The sequence below is a fragment of the Eptatretus burgeri genome, chromosome 13 (assembly GCF_056783735.1).
Source record: "Eptatretus burgeri isolate ZD-2024b chromosome 13, Ebu_testis_v1, whole genome shotgun sequence".
NCBI classification, from domain to species: domain Eukaryota; kingdom Metazoa; phylum Chordata; class Myxini; order Myxiniformes; family Myxinidae; genus Eptatretus; species Eptatretus burgeri.
In genome coordinates this window covers 81,359,642-81,378,967 of record NC_140973.1, presented here as the reverse complement: position 1 = coordinate 81,378,967, position 19,326 = coordinate 81,359,642, and the positions used below count along the sequence as shown (strand labels likewise).

General features: G+C 46.4%; 2 protein-coding genes across 8 annotated transcripts in view; one reads left to right on the top strand and one right to left on the bottom strand.

The window, feature by feature from the left end:
• The window catches only part of LOC147014913 (FYVE, RhoGEF and PH domain-containing protein 1-like), a 184,342-nt gene extending 183,929 nt beyond the window's left edge, over positions 1–413 (top strand). For all 7 annotated transcript variants that reach the window (XM_085853368.1, XM_085853370.1, XM_085853373.1 and 4 more), the window contains one exon: positions 1–413. This exon is cut by the window's left edge and continues 531 nt beyond it. The gene's annotated coding sequence lies outside the window, so the exon portion shown is untranslated.
• TSR2 (TSR2 ribosome maturation factor) lies at positions 56–17,266 on the bottom strand. Its single transcript, XM_085853376.1, has 5 exons — positions 17,120–17,266; positions 13,406–13,496; positions 13,177–13,268; positions 8,049–8,210; positions 56–553 (listed from the first exon to the last, which is right to left on the bottom strand). Exons 1-5 carry the CDS (start codon positions 17,213–17,215, stop codon positions 437–439), a joined length of 558 nt encoding a protein of 185 aa, XP_085709502.1. The 5' UTR covers positions 17,216–17,266; the 3' UTR covers positions 56–436.
• Positions 17,267–19,326: the final 2,060 nt, after the last annotated feature.

Sequence of the window (19,326 nt, the reverse complement as noted above, 5' to 3'; positions counted from 1 at the left end):
TGTGATCATTTTAATATACGAGGCCAATGTTCAAGAATGGCACAGAAGCAGTGCATCAAAATATCCGTTTATTTAACATCTCACCAACCTAATCAGTGACGGCACAATCTGTACATAAATGCAAAGCATTAGCTTTAAGTTAAACTGAAACAAGCTGCTTCTGCTAGTTGCTTGTGGCTGGCCACAGTGATACCTTGAAATGTAGAAAACTTGCTTTCCTCATCAGATTGTATGAGATTGTAAATAGAAAGCCCATTTTAGCTATTTTATACTCCTCATGCTTTTGCACTTTGTATCCGGTGATGTATGCACCACGACCACCACCACCACCATCACCATTTCTGACCCCGATCGTGGAAGTGGAACCACGCAGGAACCCAATCCGTGTTTTAAATAAATGACCAATGACAAGGTGCCGTCTCTGCTGCAAAATGTCTTATCTGCGCCGCCTCTGCACCAAGGTCCACCCATCTGCGTCGGGTCCTTGTGAACAACCCTGACTGGTCGAGTTTACTGGTGGATCCTGCAAACCTAGTTCACCACACTCCATGGCCTGTTCAGTGAATGAAAGAGAAAACAACTTTTGATGTTATTTCACAATAAAAGCACCGTCGTAAACTTTAACCTCAGGTCGGTATGCGATGGCTCCAAGTAGATTTTCATTGCACCGGGACATCGATGCATTTCACCCGTTGTTTGAGATGTTCAACCGGATGTGTACAGTACAGCGACGTTCAAAAGCCATGTTTGTTATGGGCATCAAAAGCAAGATTTGACCCTCACTTTAATTTTAATGACCTTCAGGTTCCAAGTACTTACCCCTTCCCTCATCTTTAAATCGCATCTCCCCCCCCCCACCCAACCTTCTTTCCCTAAAAATCCCCAAACATCTTTCATACCCATGCCAGCCCTCCCAAAATCCCTTGTGTATAGAAATGGAGATTTCATCAATGCTTTCATAACATGGACATTCGATTTATAGGTAAATGGATTTCTCATCAAAACAAGAGGGTTCATCTCCACGATTTGCCTTCATGTAAAATAAGATTGAAATCGGTATTTCACCACACATGAACAACACAACCATACTATGTTGGAGTAAAACTTGTTACGATCTTAAACATTGAAGCATTCATTCATTCAATGATGGTATCAACCCACTACTCAATGGGCTCCAGAATTCTGATTTTCAGAGGATTAGGGGGTGAGAGAGGAGGGAGAAGGGAAAGGAGTGGGAGGAATGGAGTGTGGTGGGGGTAAATTTTAAAACTTTAAAAGGAACACTCCAAGCATTTTAGAAAAACTTTAATTCAATCATCAATGGTTTGCTTAGTGTTGGCTTAATGGTGAGGGTGGAGGGCTTGGGATCCTAGGATCCTGAGTTCAAATCCCGCTCGTCTGTTGAATTAATATCAGGTGGGGTTGACTGCCTGACATCCTTCCGAGGTCGGCAAAATGCGTGCCAGATTGCTGGTATACTGTGTCGGAGTGGGGACCCGTCCAGGATTGTGTCCAATAGCCAAGGAGACTGCTAAGGCAGCACCAACGCTCTGCACAGAGTACGGTTCCGATGGATGGATCAATGTTCAAAACAATCAATCATCCAATTAAAGCTATCGGTGAATATGTGTGACTTATAAAAACAAGTGAATCAATGTAATGACAACTTTGGGTCGATCACACTGACTTGTCTCGGTCGTGCCATTATTGGGCGCAACTTTTGCTCACGTCATCCATCCTATGCGTAGTAGAAGGCCGCCATATTTGTTAGCGATCGAGATCAGTATTATCCGTTGTATTCAAGCAATATGCCACAAGGAATCGCCTGAAGCCTGGTGTTGGCTCAGTGGTTAGGGCGGCGGCTTGGGATCCTCAGGTCCGGAGTTCAAGCCCCATCGGCCACTGAATTAATACACCAGGGGGTTGACTCAGCCTGTCAAGCCTGGTGTTGGCGCAGTGGTTAGGGCAGTGGGTTGGGACCGAAAAGGTCCTGAGTTCAAGCCCCGTTGGGCCACTGAATATATATATATATATATATATATATATATATATATATATATATTTCTTCTTCTTCTTTCCGCTGCTCCCTTTCGGGGTCGCCACAGCGGATCATCCGTATGATACGCATAGTGATTTGGCACATGTTTTACGCCGGATGCCCTTCCTGATGCAACCCTGGTCGCCTCTTACGACACACAGGGATATGGTACACCTATTTTAACCGGGGTATACACCGGCCCAGTACACTGGTACTCATTTTGCCGACCTCAGAAGGATGACAGGCTGAGTCAACCCCCTGGTGTATTAATTCAGTGGCCCAACAGGGCTTGAACTCAGGACCTTTTGGATCCCAAGCCGCTGCCCTAACCACTGCGCCAACACCAGGATATATATACATATATATAGATACATATACATATATATATATATATATACATACATACATACATACATACATACATACATACATATATCAAGTCGTATAACACCAGGGGGTTGACTCAGCCTGCCATCCTTCCGAGGTCAGCGAAATGAGTACCAGTGTACTGGGCCGGTGTATACCCCGGTTAAAATAGGTGTACCATATCCCTGTGTGTCGTAAGAGGCGACCAGGGTTGCGTCAGGAAGGGCATCCGGCGTAAAAACCTATGCCAAATCATTAAGCGGACAACAAAACGAATTTCCATACCGGATCGGTAGAGGCCCAGGTTACCAACGACCGCCACTGGTACCGGTGGTCAGCAGGGTACCAGTGCAAATTGTGCTACTGCTGGGCGAAGGAGAAGGAGACAGGGAAGGTGAGTCCAGAGGCAGTGGGAGAGGGGGAAGGGTAGAAGTGTGGAGGTGAGAGTTGGAACTCTGAATGTTGGGACGATGACTGGCAAAGGGCGAGAGTTGGCTGATATGATGGAGAGAAGAAAGGTGGACATACTGTGTGTACAAGAGACCAAGTGAATGGGGAGTAAGGCAAGGGGAATTGGAGGTAGTTTCAAACTGTTCTACCATGGTGTGGACAGGAGGAGAAATGGTGGCGGGGTAATCCTGAAGGAAGATTATGTCAAGAGGGTATTGGAGGTGAGGAGAGTGTCTGACCAAGTGATGAGTGTGAAGTTGGAAATTGAAGGGGTGATGATGAATGTCATCAGTGCATATGCCCCACATATGGGGTGTGAGATGGAATATAAAGAAGATTTCTGGAGTGAGTTAGATGAAGTGGTGGAGAGTGTATCCAAGGATGAAAGAGTGATGATTGGAGCAGATTTCAATGGGCATGTTGGGGAAGGGAATAAAGAGGATGAGGAGGTGATGGGTAGGTACGGTCTCAACAAGAGAAATGTGGAAGGGCAAATGTTAGGTCGAGTTTGCAAAAAGAATGGAAATGGCAGTGGTAAATACGTATTTCAAGAAGAAGGAGGAACACAGGGTGACGTACAAGAGTGGAGGAAAGTGCACACAGGTGGATTACATCTCAAGCAGGAGATGCAACCTGAAAGAGATTAGTGACTGTAAGGTGGTGGCAGGGGAGAGTGTAGCTCGACAGCATCGATTGATGGTCTGTAGGATGATTTTTGAGGTGAGGTTGAGGAAGAGAGTGAGGGCTGAACCAAGGACCAGATGGTGGAAGCTGAAGGAGGAAGACTGTTGCATGGAATTTAGGGAGGAGGCAAGGACAGGTGTTGGATGGTGGTAAAGATGGGTGGGATGATTGGACAACTACAGCAGAAGTGGTGAGGGAGATAGCGAGGAAGGTACTTGGTGTGGAATCTGGACAGAGGAAGGAAGATAAGCAGACTTGGTGGTGGAACGAGAAAGTACAGGAAAGTATAAGGAAGAAGGGGTTGGCGAAAAAGAAGTGGGATAGTCAGAGAGATGAAGAAAGTAGGCAGGAGTACAAGGAGTGGCGGCGAAAGGCAAAGAGAGAGAGAGGTGGCAAAGGCTAAGAAAAAGGCATATGACGAGCTGTATGAGAAGTTGGATACAAAAGAAGGGGAAAAGGATTTATACCGATTGGCAAGACAGAGGGACCGAGCTGGGAAGGATGTGCTGCAGGTTAGGGTGATAAAGGATGTAAATGGGAATGTGCTGACGAGCGAGGAGAGTGTGTTGAGGAGCTGATGAATGAAGAAAATGAGAGAGAGAGAAGGTTGGAAGAGGTGGAGATAGTGAATCTGTAAGTGGGGTGGATCAGGAAGGATGAAGTGAGGACTGCTATGAAGAGGATGAAAAGTGGAAAGGCGGTTGGTCCAGATGACATACCAGTGGAGGCATGGAAGTGCTTCGGAGAGATGGCAGTGGGGTTGTTAACCAGATTGTTTAATAAAATCTTGGAAAGTGAGAGGATGCCGGAGGAGTGGAGATTAAGTGTACTGGTTCCGATTTTCAAGAATAAGGGTGATGTGCAGAGCTGTGGAAATTACAGAGGGATAAAGTTGTTAAGCCACACCATGAAGTTGTGGGAAAGAGTAGTGGAAGCTAGGTTGAGAAGAGAGGTGACGATCTGTGAGCAGCAATATGGGTTTATGCCAGGAAAGAGCACCACTGATGCAATGTTTGCTCTGAGAATGTTGATAGAGAAGTATGGGGAAGGCCAGAAGGAGTTACATTGTGTGTTTGGGGATTTAGAGAAAGCTTATGATAGGGTGCCAAGAGAGGAGTTGTGGCATTGTATGAGGAAGTCAGGAGTGGTGGAGAAGTACGTTAGGATTGTGCAGGATATGTACGAGGACAGTGTGACAGCGGTGAGGTGTGCGGTAGGAATGACGGACCGGTTTGAGGTAAAAGTGGGATTGCACCAAGGATCGACTCTGAGCCCTTTCCTGTTTGCAATGGTGATGGATAGGTTGATGGACGAGATCAGACTGGAGTCTCCATGGACTATGATGTTCGCGGATAACATCATGATGTGTAGGGAGAGTAGGGAGCAGGCTGAGGTGAGCCTTGGGAGGTGGAGGTACGCACTGGAGAGAAGGGGGATGATAGTCAGTAGGAGTAAGACGGAGTACATGTGCGTAAATGAGAGGGAGGGGGTGGTATGGTGCGGTTGCAAGGAGTTGAGGTGGGGAAGGTGGATGGGTTTAAATACTTGGGATCAACTGTCCAAAGTAACGGAGAGTGTGGGAGATAAATGAAAAAGAGAGTTCAGGCAGGATGGAGGGGGTGGAGAAGAGTTGCAGGAGTGATTTGTGACAGAAGGGTAGCTGCAAGAGTGAAGGGGAAAGTATATAAGACGGTAGTGAGACCAGCTATGTTGTATGGTTTGGAGGTGGTGGCACTAACAAAAAGACAGGAAGCGGAGCTGGAGGTGGCAGAGTTAAAGATGCTGCGATTCTCATTGGGAGTGACGAGGATGGACAGGATAAGGAATGAGTATATTAGAGGGACTGCGCAGGTAGGACGGTTTGGAGACAAAGTGAGAGAGGCGAGATTGAGATGGTTTGGACATGTGCACAGGAGGGAAGCGGAGTATATTGGGAGAAGGATGCTGAGGATGGAGCCACCAGGCAGGAGGAGAAGAGGAAGGCCAAAGAAGAGGTTCATGGATGCGGTGAGGGCGGACATGGGGGTGGTTGGAGTGTCAATGGAAGATGTGGAGGATAGAGCGAAATGGAGACCGTTGATCCGCTGTGGCGACCCCTAACGGGAGGAGGAGGAGGAGAAGAAAGAGGAGGAAGAGGAGGAAGAGGAGGAGGAAGAGGAGGAGGAAGAGGAAGAAGAGGAAGTTTACTCAGCCTGTCATCCTTCTGAGGTTGGCGAAATGAGTACCAGTTCCAGTGTGTGTACTGGTAGAGGGGCACTGCATCAACGACACAGTCACGCTTCAAGAAATGATAGCTACCCCGGCAGCTAAGCTACCATACGACCACCACCAGGAATTACCTTTGGGTATTATAACAACATGGATTATCGGATGAGGAACAAAACAGAAAACGTTGGTTTCGATTCTTTGTCACTTGAACAGTCAGATTGGCGGAAGAAATGGAAGCAGAACCTGTGACTTGCTTGAGTTCCTCAGACTTGATACGAGATGTGTGAGAAAGAATGGATTTTTGTTGTTGCATTTGTTCGGTCTTGAGGAAAATATATCTATACATAACGGATGGGAAAGAAAACCTGTACATACCTTGTGAAGTAAATCGTCCGGTATCAAATCGGCAAAAATATTCAGTGGGCATACATTTGACTCACCTGCATGGTATGGGGATTTCCTGAGGTCCAAGAGTCGTCCATCCATCCATCCATTAGAACCATACCCTGTGCAGAGCGTTGGTGCTGCCTAAACAGTCTCCTTGGCTATTGGGCACAATCCTGGATGGTTCGCCACTCCGACACAGGATGCCAGCAAGCTGACACTCATTTTGCCGACATCAGAAGGATGACAGGCAGAGTCAACCCCACCTGGTATTAATTCAACAGCTGAGTGGCGATTTGAACTCAGGCTCCGAGGATCCCAAGCCCACCACCCGAACCATTAAGCAAACACCAGGCATTAATAATTATGGGTCCAGATCAGGAATTGAAAAGAGGGTCACTGGCAAATTGCACTCGTGCTCTGCCACATCTGAGATATCTGGGTGAGCCCCAAGAGTCCTGGTGTCATGTAAAGAAAATGGAGCCTTTTCAAGAACATCATTATTCAAACAGTCTGGAATGCTCTGTTCTCTATCACACAACTTTTGCCGTCGGACTGGTTCAATGCAATCACAGGAGGACACTTCATGGCAGCAGATACAGTGCACCTGGCTCGCCATTACGACGCATCGCCCGGATGTACATCAGTCAGTGTTTTCAGTTCTCACACCTGCCTCCAGGCTTTCATCGCTCGATTGTGAGCCATCATCACTGAAGTCATGAACAACCTTCCTCTTCGGTTGAAATGAATAAGGTTGTACTCCACTTATCGCAAGTTTCATCTCCAAAATCGAAAAGTAACAGGATAAATCATGCTCGATAACTGGTTTCTCAGTCAGTGGCTTGAAGCTTCCGATGGACGACGTTATCAGATGGGGGGGAGGGTCACACTGATTGGGCATAACACAGCAAAATTATATACTTTCCTTGAAAAATAAGACGGTATAAAGTGTTTTTTTTAAACAAAAAATGATTTTGGTGAATTTTTATCCCATTACAATGATGTAGATGCAAGATGGCATGCCTGGAGTGTTCCTTCAAATGTCACAGATTGCCAGAATCAACCCAGAATGTTTAGAACTGTTCAAACTACTGTCACCCACATGGTCTTTAAAGATGTACTAAAGCACATGTTCACCCTTTCAACTATCCTTTGATATCAAAGAATGTAGACGCTGTGTTACTTTTTCAATTTGACTTTTAAAATCTGAGACTAAGCGAGTGAAACAAGTTAGTTCCGCCGACCCTTCCATTCTTTGATTTCTGACCTCTGCCGACGTTGTGGTGTGAAGGCAATCCACCATTGTTGCTTTTTCCCAGTGCACAAGATCGTGATGACAGACAATCTAGAACTACAAATGTTGATCTGTCTGTCTGTTACATATACACTCCTACATCTCTGGACGGACTTGGACCAAATTTGGTACAAAGGTAAGGAGGTTGTACCAGCCAGGTTTTAGCGCGGTTAGCGGCTCTTTCGCCCACCGGGAAACCCCTGAGAAAAATGAGAGGGGGGAAACGATTCCCCGCTGTTGCAGTTGGTTTGAATATCACCACCTTTGGTGAAGTTGAGCACTACAGGATGGATTTAAATTTCCCAGACAACTGCCTGACTGTCATCTTGTGTCGTTATTCTAGCCACCACCATGGCTAGCTTTTCCCATCACTCGGGACGGGCACTTTTGTTAGTAATCCATAAAACACTCAGACGTCTGACTACCTCGAATAATTTTTACAATCTACCAGTCAAATTCATCTTAACTTTGTGATATGATCGAACTGGTCAAACTTACTTTCTTTCATACATCCTTTCTAGACTGCTGCCAACTAGTCACCATGAACTGAGATACAACATGTAAACCTGCACTCCAAGGTGCATGCAACTGTACTTTCACAACGTGCACATAAAGATCACTCACCTCTTCAACCTCGCTTTCACTGGAACTTTCAACCGGTGGAGCCTGTACCACATTCGCCTTTGTGCTGGAGCTCGCTTGTAACAGCTGTAGAATGTGGTCGCTCACGTCGGCATCACGTCCGCTTTGGCACAGGTGGAAGAGTGTGCAGAGCTGTTGTGAAACCTGGTGCCGGTGAAAGGTGTCACTCAGGCTTCATGGATCACAATCTTAAAACAACACTGGTGCTTTCACAAATTACACACCCAAACCATGTACATGAAATATTCAGCAACTACACACACCTCATCTCATTTCCGAGAACAGTCGGCAAATACGAAAATCATTTGTGTGTTCTTTACGGATGACCGAAATGAAAAAGTGGTGACAATAACCTCACACTACCTTTGCAAGAAAATAAAACTCGATGACACGATATTCAATACTTACTTCACGTAGAAACCACACCAGGCATGGCAGGGAGACTACTCGATCCTTGAAGGGCATGAGCGAGCAGAATTACCTGGTTGCGGAGCGGCCAACCTGGTCGGAAACTTGTTAGCTCGAGCACAACATGAACACGCCCAATGAAACCAGTGCCCCCATGTAGAGCTGTATATATTTAAGATGTCCCGTATGATGGAGAACACGCCACATTCGCAGCACGTCGCAGATCAATCAAGGCATTGTTTTTTTTTAACTCCTAAATCAATCCTTCAGCAACTTGTTCTTCACTTTCTTCCAAATGCAATCGGCCACTATCCGTGTACAGTGCTCATAACTGTTTTTAATGCAAGTTCAATAAGCTTGGCATTCCAGATAACATCGAAGGTAGAACACGAGGACCATTTTCCAAAGAATGACTCCACTGAATTGACTGACCGAATGAACAGCACGTCGTGTGAATGGGCAAATGCAATCACGTGTGTAAACGTGCAGTCCAAAGTCGGCCAGGCAGGCACCGTTGGGAGCATCCTCCACATCACGTCAGTAATGATTTACACAAGTCAACAGAAAATGAAATTAAATCAATTTTAAAAAAATAAACCAATGTCACCCGCAGGGTGACCCGTATTTTGCCAAAAGGTGACCACGTGTGACTTCTTTAAGGTCACACTGAGGTGAACAGAGCTGCTATCCACCAGGAGCGACTCCTTGAGGAATATCTGCCTACGAGAGATTCCGATGAGAATCGTTCTACAGAGTAACCATGAAAAATATACTTTTGCCTCATAACGTCACCAAATGACGTCATAATGTCTCAAGCTTGACATATCCAGAAAGCACTCATCGAGGTGTTCAATTTGAGGTACTACACGATATGGTTCCTAAAACTTGAAAATTTGACATTGGGGTCAAATATGTTTGACCTTAGGTGCTAACCATGAAGGTCAAGGCCAATCGCCACCAAAAATTAATCAGCTGAGCGACAGACCATGAACTATATTCCCATGAAGTTTGAAAACGATCCGATCAAAATTACTCAAAAAATAAGGGTTTCGTCGACTCCCCTGATTTGCGACAAAGTGACCTTGACCTTTGACCTTGACCTTCAAAATTTTGTGCACTGAAAGGGAACTCTATAGGCCTCTGATATGCGAAGTTACAAAATTTCCAATGATAACTGTGCTCTGCAGAATTTTTTATACGTGATTACAGACAAACAAACAAACAAACAAAAAAAATATATACAAGCTGACTAACATATCTTGCAAAAACTTCGTTTTGGCAAGATAATGAAGGAAATCAAGAATCGAACTTGAAATAAAAATTACAAATTTCATGGAGGGTTGCACCCCAGCCACAGTTAATCAATTTTGTAGGTCCACCAAGAAGCACACGAGGTGAACCAATGATCGTTCGTTTGTCCGAACAACTGTTCGTACATAAAAGAAGCTTCAGACACTTTTATTAAAGCCGTTTACATATGATGTGTGTATTCGGACTTGCAACACAGTATGTGATGCAACACTGAGGGATAATAGCAAGGCCTTCATATTCCGTTTAATGTTTTATCCCCAATTTCCGACCGCATTGCTCATCCTCTTGTGGAGGACGAGCTCGTACAAAAATGACGATGTAACTCTTCTTGGCACCATCAACATCCTCCTTCCTCTTCAAAACCATCTGACAATTTGGCAAAAAATAAATAAATAACGTTTCAGGTCACCCGACATCCGTTACATCATCTCCAATGTGGAAAAACCAAACCCTGCCATGGGATACAGCAAAATTCAATCTTTGATACTGCATGTATATATACACATGTGAAGATCATTCAAAATACAGGGCTGGCCCGATCTGCACCAAAATTTTACATACATGTTGGCCGTAGCCAGGGTCAGGTCATGGGCACAAAAAAAGAAAATGTTCCACCTTCTCCCCCTGACTCATCACGAGTTTCACCCGTACATGTGCAAGTGGTTTACTGACCCCTGCTGCAGACGGGCGATTATCAGCCACAGCACAAGATATTGTTGTGGCCCGGGGTCGGGATGAGAGGACTACGGGGGGGGTGGGGGGGGGAGCTATCTCGTGCTCCCACCAGATTCTCCGGAATCGCAGGCCATCGCACACGGATAACTCAATGACGCGCCGGATTGCTAATCGACCGAGAACACCAATAACTCAACCACGTGACCTAGGGTCCTCCGTCTAAGATTTAACTGGTTACCTAAAATAATCATGTGACCTAATTTCCGGGGAACACGCCCTTGGTACGCCTTATCTGAACCAGGTCACCTTACCGGTTCAGATGCCACCGATGGAAACTACCAAGGACGTACTGGCTAGAAGAATGAATCGTTGGGAAATTAAATCCCAGCTTGGCTAGGGTACGGACCATGCTGGATCAATGAAGGAAAAGACGAAAACGAGCTGGGAACATTTCTACACAAGCATTTATTAACAAACAGGCGAGGAAAAATATGTGGCACAGTGAATGGATTTATTATTGGATGGAAGCAGGGATAGTAAGGAATTTGTGGGGTGCGACAAGGCAAGCAACTTACTAAAGCAGACACAGAGCAGAATTTCTCCGATATATCTTCCACACTCTTAACTTAGGCAAGGACAGGCGTCATGACATATATACATACGCGCGCGCACACGCGCACGCGCACACGCACACGCACACGCACGCGCACGCACACGCACACACCCCGACAAAGATGAGGTAATCTGAACAAAGGAGAGGAAATGAGGACTAACAGCCTCGCAATACCTTGCACGGTCGGCCGACCGCGCTACCCAGTACGTTTTGGGGGACGCCCTGCTGAGCGATGCCACCTTGAGAGTCTGCGTATTATCTCCTGCTGATATACTGTCCGGGCTCAGCACGTGCACCGGTCCAGAGAATAGGCAGGGCTGACAGGCAAGGAAGGCGATAGGTGGGGTTAGCAAGTAAGAAGGTAGGTGGAAGGCAGAGCCAACAGCACGCGAGGAAGGGGCGAGGCAGTAAGGCGGGTGGAATGGGCGGATCCAGCCAGCGAGTAAGGCGGAGTCAGCACACGAGGCAGGCGGAGCAGCAGGCAAATGCAGAGATCCAGAGAGCGAAGCAAGGCGAGACCGTGAACGGCTTCACGATCCACCTTTTGTAAGCCCCGTGGTGTAGGGTGGGGTGACGACCCGAAGCGATCAGTCGTCACCCGAATCATGTGTTCCTACTGGGCCCCAGGCCCACACTGCCCGGCCCCTACGGCCAAAAGTGGTTTCATTTGTACATCCAGCACAACATGGCCAAGCTGTGGAATCGCCTTGCACCGAACTCCCGGGCCGTGTTCCGGCGACTAGATGAGAGTTGCATCAGTCCCGCATGCCCGTTCGGGCACCCCGGCACTCTGCGGTTGGCGCTGGTCAATGCGCCCGTTCCATCCACAATCCGCATGCCACACGGCCCGAGCAATCTGGGCCGTGCCTTTGCGCCTATGCTTGGTGACGACCGCATCGAGGCGGAGGTGCGAGGAGGCACGGGATGACCTCCGCAGTTTGCGGGAGATATTGGTGGCCGAGGTGATGAGCGAAAGTCGATGGTGAGACGCTCTTGTAAATCAGAGCGCAGACCCGAATGAAGATGTGCACCATGCGCGTCCTGTACAGTACGATGGTAATCACAGGGCTGCGCGCGTCTGTAGTCGTGCATTTGCGCCTGCTTGCTTTGTATCATGGATTGAAAAGAAGACAGATATAATTATTAGATGTAGATTTGAATGAAAGGGCACGCCGCGCGCGTCCCGTACAGTGAGGTGGTGGAGGTTATTGCTGAGCTGCACGCGTCCCGTACACTCTGGTGGTGGAAAGTTTTTCACCGTGATTTTCACAGTCGGCTGTCTGGGTGCGCTGCCTGCTTTGATTTAGTTCATGAATAAGAGGAAAGAGTTGGAATGAAGATAGAGATATAATTAGACCGAGCTATAAGACCCACGCAATGCACTTCGTCCCGTCAACCCATAAGACATGAGGGGGAGGTCTGACTGCACGTATACCAATGAAATAACTGGGGATCACTGCATGTTGGGTGCCATTGCCTTAGAGGCACGCGGTTTCTAGAACAGCAACAATATATTTGTCCCACCTCCCCCACTTTATGAAAACAAAATGCAGGTGACTCAGCTGCTGACCATGTTAACCTCTCGTGTTGACTAGTATGTGGTGAATTTTTTCTTTGGGGAACATAATACAGCAAAGCAAGGAGCTGATACTCAAGGTCCCCCGCCTTTTGAGTGGTACGAGGAATCGATCGGTGTAATATGAAAGCTAAATGTTGAACGGTTTTCGAAATATCACGTACACACGCCAAGTTACTGAGATGGTCGTCATGGCAACACAATTCAGCCGATCACATGTGTGATCTAATCAGGTTGAGATAATGCCATGAAGAACAGATATCTGCAACATGAAAGCGAAATGCCGTTGCCTTGCGTCTCCGAGTACGATCCACACTCGTATTGTTCATTCGCACAACAGGCGTGATGGTAAGCACACGGCGCGATGCCCCGACATATTTGTCAGCATGCAGAACCATAAACAGTTATTCTGCTCTCAGGGAAGACATCACATCACATTTGGTTGGTGATTATTCGGCACCGAGCAGATCTATTCAAGCAGTGAAGGTGATCGACGAAGACATCCACAATCAGGATTGGCATCCTACCTGAGGCAGGCTTCCATCTTCCACAAGGGTGTTAAATTCATTGTTTAAAATGTCTTCTAAAAAATCTTCGACTTCATGCTTATGCAAATCCTCTGCAAGCAAAGTTAATCGGGTCATTGAAGATTCGAAGTATGTACCTTAAAAAAAAAAAAAAAATTTTTAATTAAAAAGCTTCATCAAAACTTCCGTGTGGTTCGACCGTAACCTTGGTATGAAACATTGTACTTACTATTATCAATGAAGAACCGCTCAACAACATCAACCATCCAATCAACCTTTTCTTTGCTCTGGCTTCCACCAAAACCATGGTCAACAACAATCTGTTGGGGGGTAAAAAAAAAAAAAAAAAAAAAACAGAGCATATCGTTAAAATTGACTTCCACAGGCAGTATTCTGGAGAATCAACACCACGTACCCTCGGTTGGTTAGATGATGAGAAGTAGACATGGAGCAGACATGATGGACTATTTGGCTGATATTGTGCCTCAAGTTGTCGCAAACAAGGGAAGTGGAGAGCGGGAAGGTGCAGAACCGAGTAAGAATGCATATTGTGATAAGTAAAACAATATTGTTTCGATATCTTTAAAACTCTTCCTCATTTAACATACATATAAGGATATCATAACAAAGGAGGACAATATGCCCATCGTGGCTGTGCCACATTCACCAATCCATGAGCACACACCCTCCAGGACACCAACCCCACCCAGCCAATCAACCCAATCCAACCGACATGCATTCAGTGACAAGGGGGAAAGGGAACAGCAGGGGAAGAGGGTTCATCACACTGAGTACATCAACAATCAACAAATTGGGATATTTATCGAGGTGGGTGGGGAGGTTACCTGGTGCTGCCCGACTGATTCAGCTTTTCCCGGCGGGGGTTTCTGGACGTATTTGACATTGAAACATCCATCCATCCATTGGCACCATACTCTGTGCAGAGCATTGGTGCTGCTGAAGCAGTCTCCTTGGCTATTGGGCACAATCCTGGACAGGTCGCCACTCCGACACAGGATACCAGCATGCTGGCATTCATTTTGCCAACCTCGGAAGGATGACAGGCAGAGTCAACCCCACCTGGTATGAATTCAACAGCTGAGGGGGGTTTGAACTCAGGATCCGAGGATACCAAGCCCACCACCCTAACTATTAAGCCATCACCAGGTATGGAGATTGAGACACGATGGAGTCATTGGAGTCACTCACCAAACTCTCTTCCTATGGTATCCAAGGCCATCTCCACTCATGGCTCGCAGATTTCCTCTCCTGTCACAGTCACCGTGTGGCCCTAAATGGAGTTCTTTCATCCCCTCTTCCTGTCCAGGCTGGAGTTCCTCAAGGTAGCGTTCTGGGCCTGTTCTTTTTCTGGTTTTCATTAATGATCTCTCCGACTCTCTGAAAATCCTCTATATCTCCTTGCTGATGACTCCATCCTCTGCCGTACCATCTGTCATCCCTCAGACCGGCAAGCAGCAGTTTCTTCGCTCACTGCAGATCTGGATAAAATCACAAACTGGTCCAACACGTAGAACATGTTTTTCAATCTGGACAAATCTCACACTCTCACTCTGTCTCTCCAAAAGGACTGTTTGGAACCCCCTTCCCCCCCCCCATCCACTTTCTCAACAATCCTCTGGAAGAAGTCCTTTCTTTCACGCTTCTGGTTCTCACTATCTGCCATGATCTTCCCTGGGAAAGTCACATTTCAAACCTCGCCTCCAAAGCCAGTCGCCGAATGGGAATCCACCATCGTGCAAAGTCCTTCCTCGGCCCACCTGAGCTCCTGACCACTTACAAAGCTTTCGTCCGCATCCTGATGAAGTACTGCTCTCCCCTCTGGGCTGGTGCTCCTGCCTCTCACCTTTCTCAGCTTCATGCTATGGAAACCAAGGCATTTCGGATCATTGGCATCTCCTGCGATGAGGCTGAGTATTTGGGCCTCTCACTCTCTCACCGCAGGCTGGTCGGTGGTCTTTCTGTCTTCTACAGTCTCCTCTCTGGTCTTGCACCACCTGTTCTGTCTGCTATTTTTCCCCACCATATTTCTGCAGGGTGCTCAAGGTCCGCCAACAACCCCCTTCTGGTAAAACTACCAAAATCACGAATCACTTCTCACCTTCACTCTTACATTCCTCTTTTTTCGCGCCTTTGGAACAAACTTCCACACTCTCTTCAATCCCACTCTTCCCTCCAGGTCTTCAAAACAGCTGTTCACCATCTCTTATCATCCCCCATCCAAATCCTTGATCTTTTCTACCCCCGTTAATCCACCCCAAGCCCACCTCCTTCAAATTCCCTGCTTTCCTTCCTGAAACTCCCCGTAATGTCCATGTTGTTTACCCCACGTTCCCCGTCCCATCCCTCTCCCTTCCACAGATCTCCCAATGTCTCTCTTCCCCACTGCTTTGTCCTTCTTACTCCCGCACCTCTTGTCCTATGCCCCCCTCATGCCATCTATTGCAGATGGCTTTGGTAACAACAATGAAAACAACCAATGTCACCCCCAGGGTGACCAGTATCTTGCCAAAATGTGAACATGAGTGACTTATTTAAGGTCACACTGAGGTGAACAGAACTGCTATCCACTAGGAGCGACTCCTTGAGGAATATCTGCCGACGAGAGATTCCGATGATAATCGTTTTACAGAGTGACCATGAACAATACGTGTTTGCCTCATAACGTTACCCAATGACGTCATAATGGCTAAAGCTTGACATATCTAGAAAACACTCATCGAGGACTTCAATTTGAGGTACTGCAGGATATGGTTCCGAAAACTTGAAAATTTTGAGGAAATAAAATTTTCATGAAAAATCCGTTTTTTCGTCATGACGTCATCAAATGACGTCATAGCGTCAAACTTTTGACAGATCTGGAAAGCACTTATCAAGCGCTTTCATATGAGGTATTACTCGATATGGTATCTAAGATTTCAAAATTTGACCTTGGGGTCAAAAACTTTCGACCTCCAGCGCTAACCATGAAGGTCAAGGCCGATCGCCACCAAAAATTAATCAGCTGAGCGCCAGACCATGAACGATATTCCCATGAAGTTTGAAGACGATCCGATCAAAATTACTCGAAAAATAAGGGTTTCGTCAACTCCCCTGATTTGCGACAAAGTGACCTTGACCTTTGACCTTGAAAATTTTATGCGCTAAAAGGGACCTCTATAGGCCTCTGATATGCGAAGTTACAAAAATTTCCAATGATAACTGTGCTCTGCAGAGTGATCGATACGTGATTACAGACAAACAAACAAACAAAAAAAACATACAAGCTGATTAACATATCTTGCAAAAACTTCGTTTTGGCAAGATAAATATATCGCTATGAAGTAGCAGACGAGAGATCACAAAATCCCCGATTTGTTCATCCACAGAATTGTTGATAAATGTCATCCTGCAAGCACAATAATGGCTGAAGCAATTATATGACAATTATTTCAACACCAATCGGGTAATGCACCTGAAGCACAACAACAACAAAAAATTTCGCAAAATTTAAAAACTAATACAACCACAATAGACCAGTGCGGATTGGAAGGGATAACAAAATGAGAAATTTACGAAGGAAAAAGACCCAAAATGGTCTGCTGATGCTTTCATTGTGGATCATTGGGCATCATAACCGGTTATTAAAAAGAGCTGTGGGCACGATCCACGCAGATCCCTGCCGAGGGCATGAGCGGGGCAGCTCCCCTCCGCGGGCATGATCGGCATGACTCCCTCCGCTGGCACGATCGGGATGACTCCCCTCCGCGGGCACGATCGGGATGACTCCCCTCCGCTGGCACGATCGGGATGACTCCCCTCCGCGGGCACGATCGGGATGGCTCCCCGCCGCGGCCCTCTGTTCCGTTTCCTTCTCTCATCCCCATTTCTCTTACTTCAGCGCATTCTCAGTACGTTAGGTTCTAATCCACGGATAGACCTTTACCTGTAACACAGGCCACGCTTGTAGGACTGCCTGGACGCTCTGGTGGAACAGAACAGACGTCCCAGAAGAAAGTACACTTCTACTGTGCGCGGCCATTTGGGTTCAAAGGTTACAAGCAGTTTCCGATCGTCATTCATCGATTTTTTTTTGTTGTTGTTGTTGAAATTATGACGTTATCTCCTTGTACTGAGGAATATTGAAGCAAAACTAATATTTACATTCCATTCTCCTCTTACGATATTCGTTTAGTTTGATGAAAATTAACAATGATATATCTTTTTCTTCGGTCTGCCCACCCCACCCCCTCCATTTCGCCTTAAATTAAGTGAAAAGATCGATTGAAAAAAACGTAACGATAAAAAATGTAATTTGACGTAACTTCCGTGAGTCATGACGTCCGCCAAATACACCACCTCGTTCAGCTTCTTCTTCACTTGGGCTCATTGTACGACGCGATGACGTCACGTTGCCATGACGATCAAACACACGAACCCGGAAGCACACTCGCTTCGATCAGACGTGCTTCGTGTTGAACCTTTATTTACCAGGAGGTTACTCCATGGAGCGCATTCGTCCTCCAGCCTGAACACTTCACGTTTTGTATCCCACAGAAAGGGCGGATCTGGATTCGGACATGAACCAAAATCGAATCGGCTTGTTCTCGTCACCGAGGCGCCAACTCGTCCACAACTCTGTCACTTTGACATACCTGTGTGTCGTTTTGCTCTGTTGTATATTAATATAAATACCGCGCTGTATTTTACATCATTATTGGCCCAAATCTCTCGATGGTGAGGAATCGCGAACAACAAATTTCATTACAAATCAGCTTGCTATCGCTTAGCGAGCCAGCCGTTCCGTTGGAGTACTTGCTTGAGTGCTTAAGCCACCGAGTGAGCACTGACACGCTTTACTACCTCCGTCACTGAAGGTGACAGGAGCTTATGTTTTAACACCCGTCTGTTTGTTTGTGCAGAATTTCTCAAAAGGTATGGACGCATTTTACTCGATGAGGCATTGTGTGGAGGTGTGCACTCTCCACCGAGTGCCCTTCTTGTCGGTAATGGGACACACCCCGGATCCGGATCTTCACCAAAATCGAATCAATTCGTCCTCGTCACACACTCAACCCGTACACCAAGTTTCCTCTGAATCTCTTCACGGATGGATGAGGTACGGCTCGTTCATCATCGAGTTGGTTGTGTTCTTTTTACTAACCAGTACGTGGCTGTACGTGCAAAAAAAATAAGATATAAAAACTTTCAAACCGCATGCCAGACAACAACCACACAGACCGTTCCTTCACTCTCGCGTGGCCGTACATGCAAAAAAATATCCTTTCAAACAAACACACAGGCCATTCCTTCACTCTCGCATGGCCGTACATGCAAAAAAAAAAATCCTTTCAAACAACCACACAGGCCGTTCCTTCACTCTCGTGTGGCCGTACATGCAAAAAAAATAAAAAATTCTTTCAAACAACCACACAGACCGTTCTTCACTCTCGCGTGCCTGTACATGCAAACCCCCCCCCCCCAAAAAAGTTTCAAACCGCGTGCCAGAAACAACCACACAGGCCGTTCCTTCACTCTCGCGTGGCCGTACATGCAAAAAAAAATTTTTTCAAACAACCACACAGACCGTTCTTCACTCTCGCGTGCCTGTACATGCAACCCCCCCCCCCCCAAAAAAAAAATTTTCAAACTGCGTGCCAGAAACAACCACACAGGCCGTTCCTTCACTCTCGCATGGCCGTACGTGCAAAAAAAAATTCTTTCAAACAAATACACAGGCCGTTCCTTTGCTCTCGTAAACGACTGGATTGGGGCATTGTGTTTATCTATAAATGCGCATAAGAAATCGAGAAATTATTAGAATACAGTAAGTCATCACTATCGGAAGTCCGTACGTTGTAACCAGTAATGGGGAACGTGGCTGAGGATCTCTTCCCCATCGGCCACGCCTACTATACGCAGCAACGTGTCCTGTCATTGGTTTGGTAAATAAATGGCCATAACTTGAGAACCACTTGTCCGAGTAATATCAAACCTTGAAAAGGCACAGACTCAGGTATATATATATATATGTTGTATTTTACCCACCAAATGAACACCTGCTGTGGTTCACCTGCTGTGGGCATTCATCACCTGCTGTGATGCATCACCCCTCATCACCTGCTGTGGGCATTCCGACACTGAAGAAAAAAA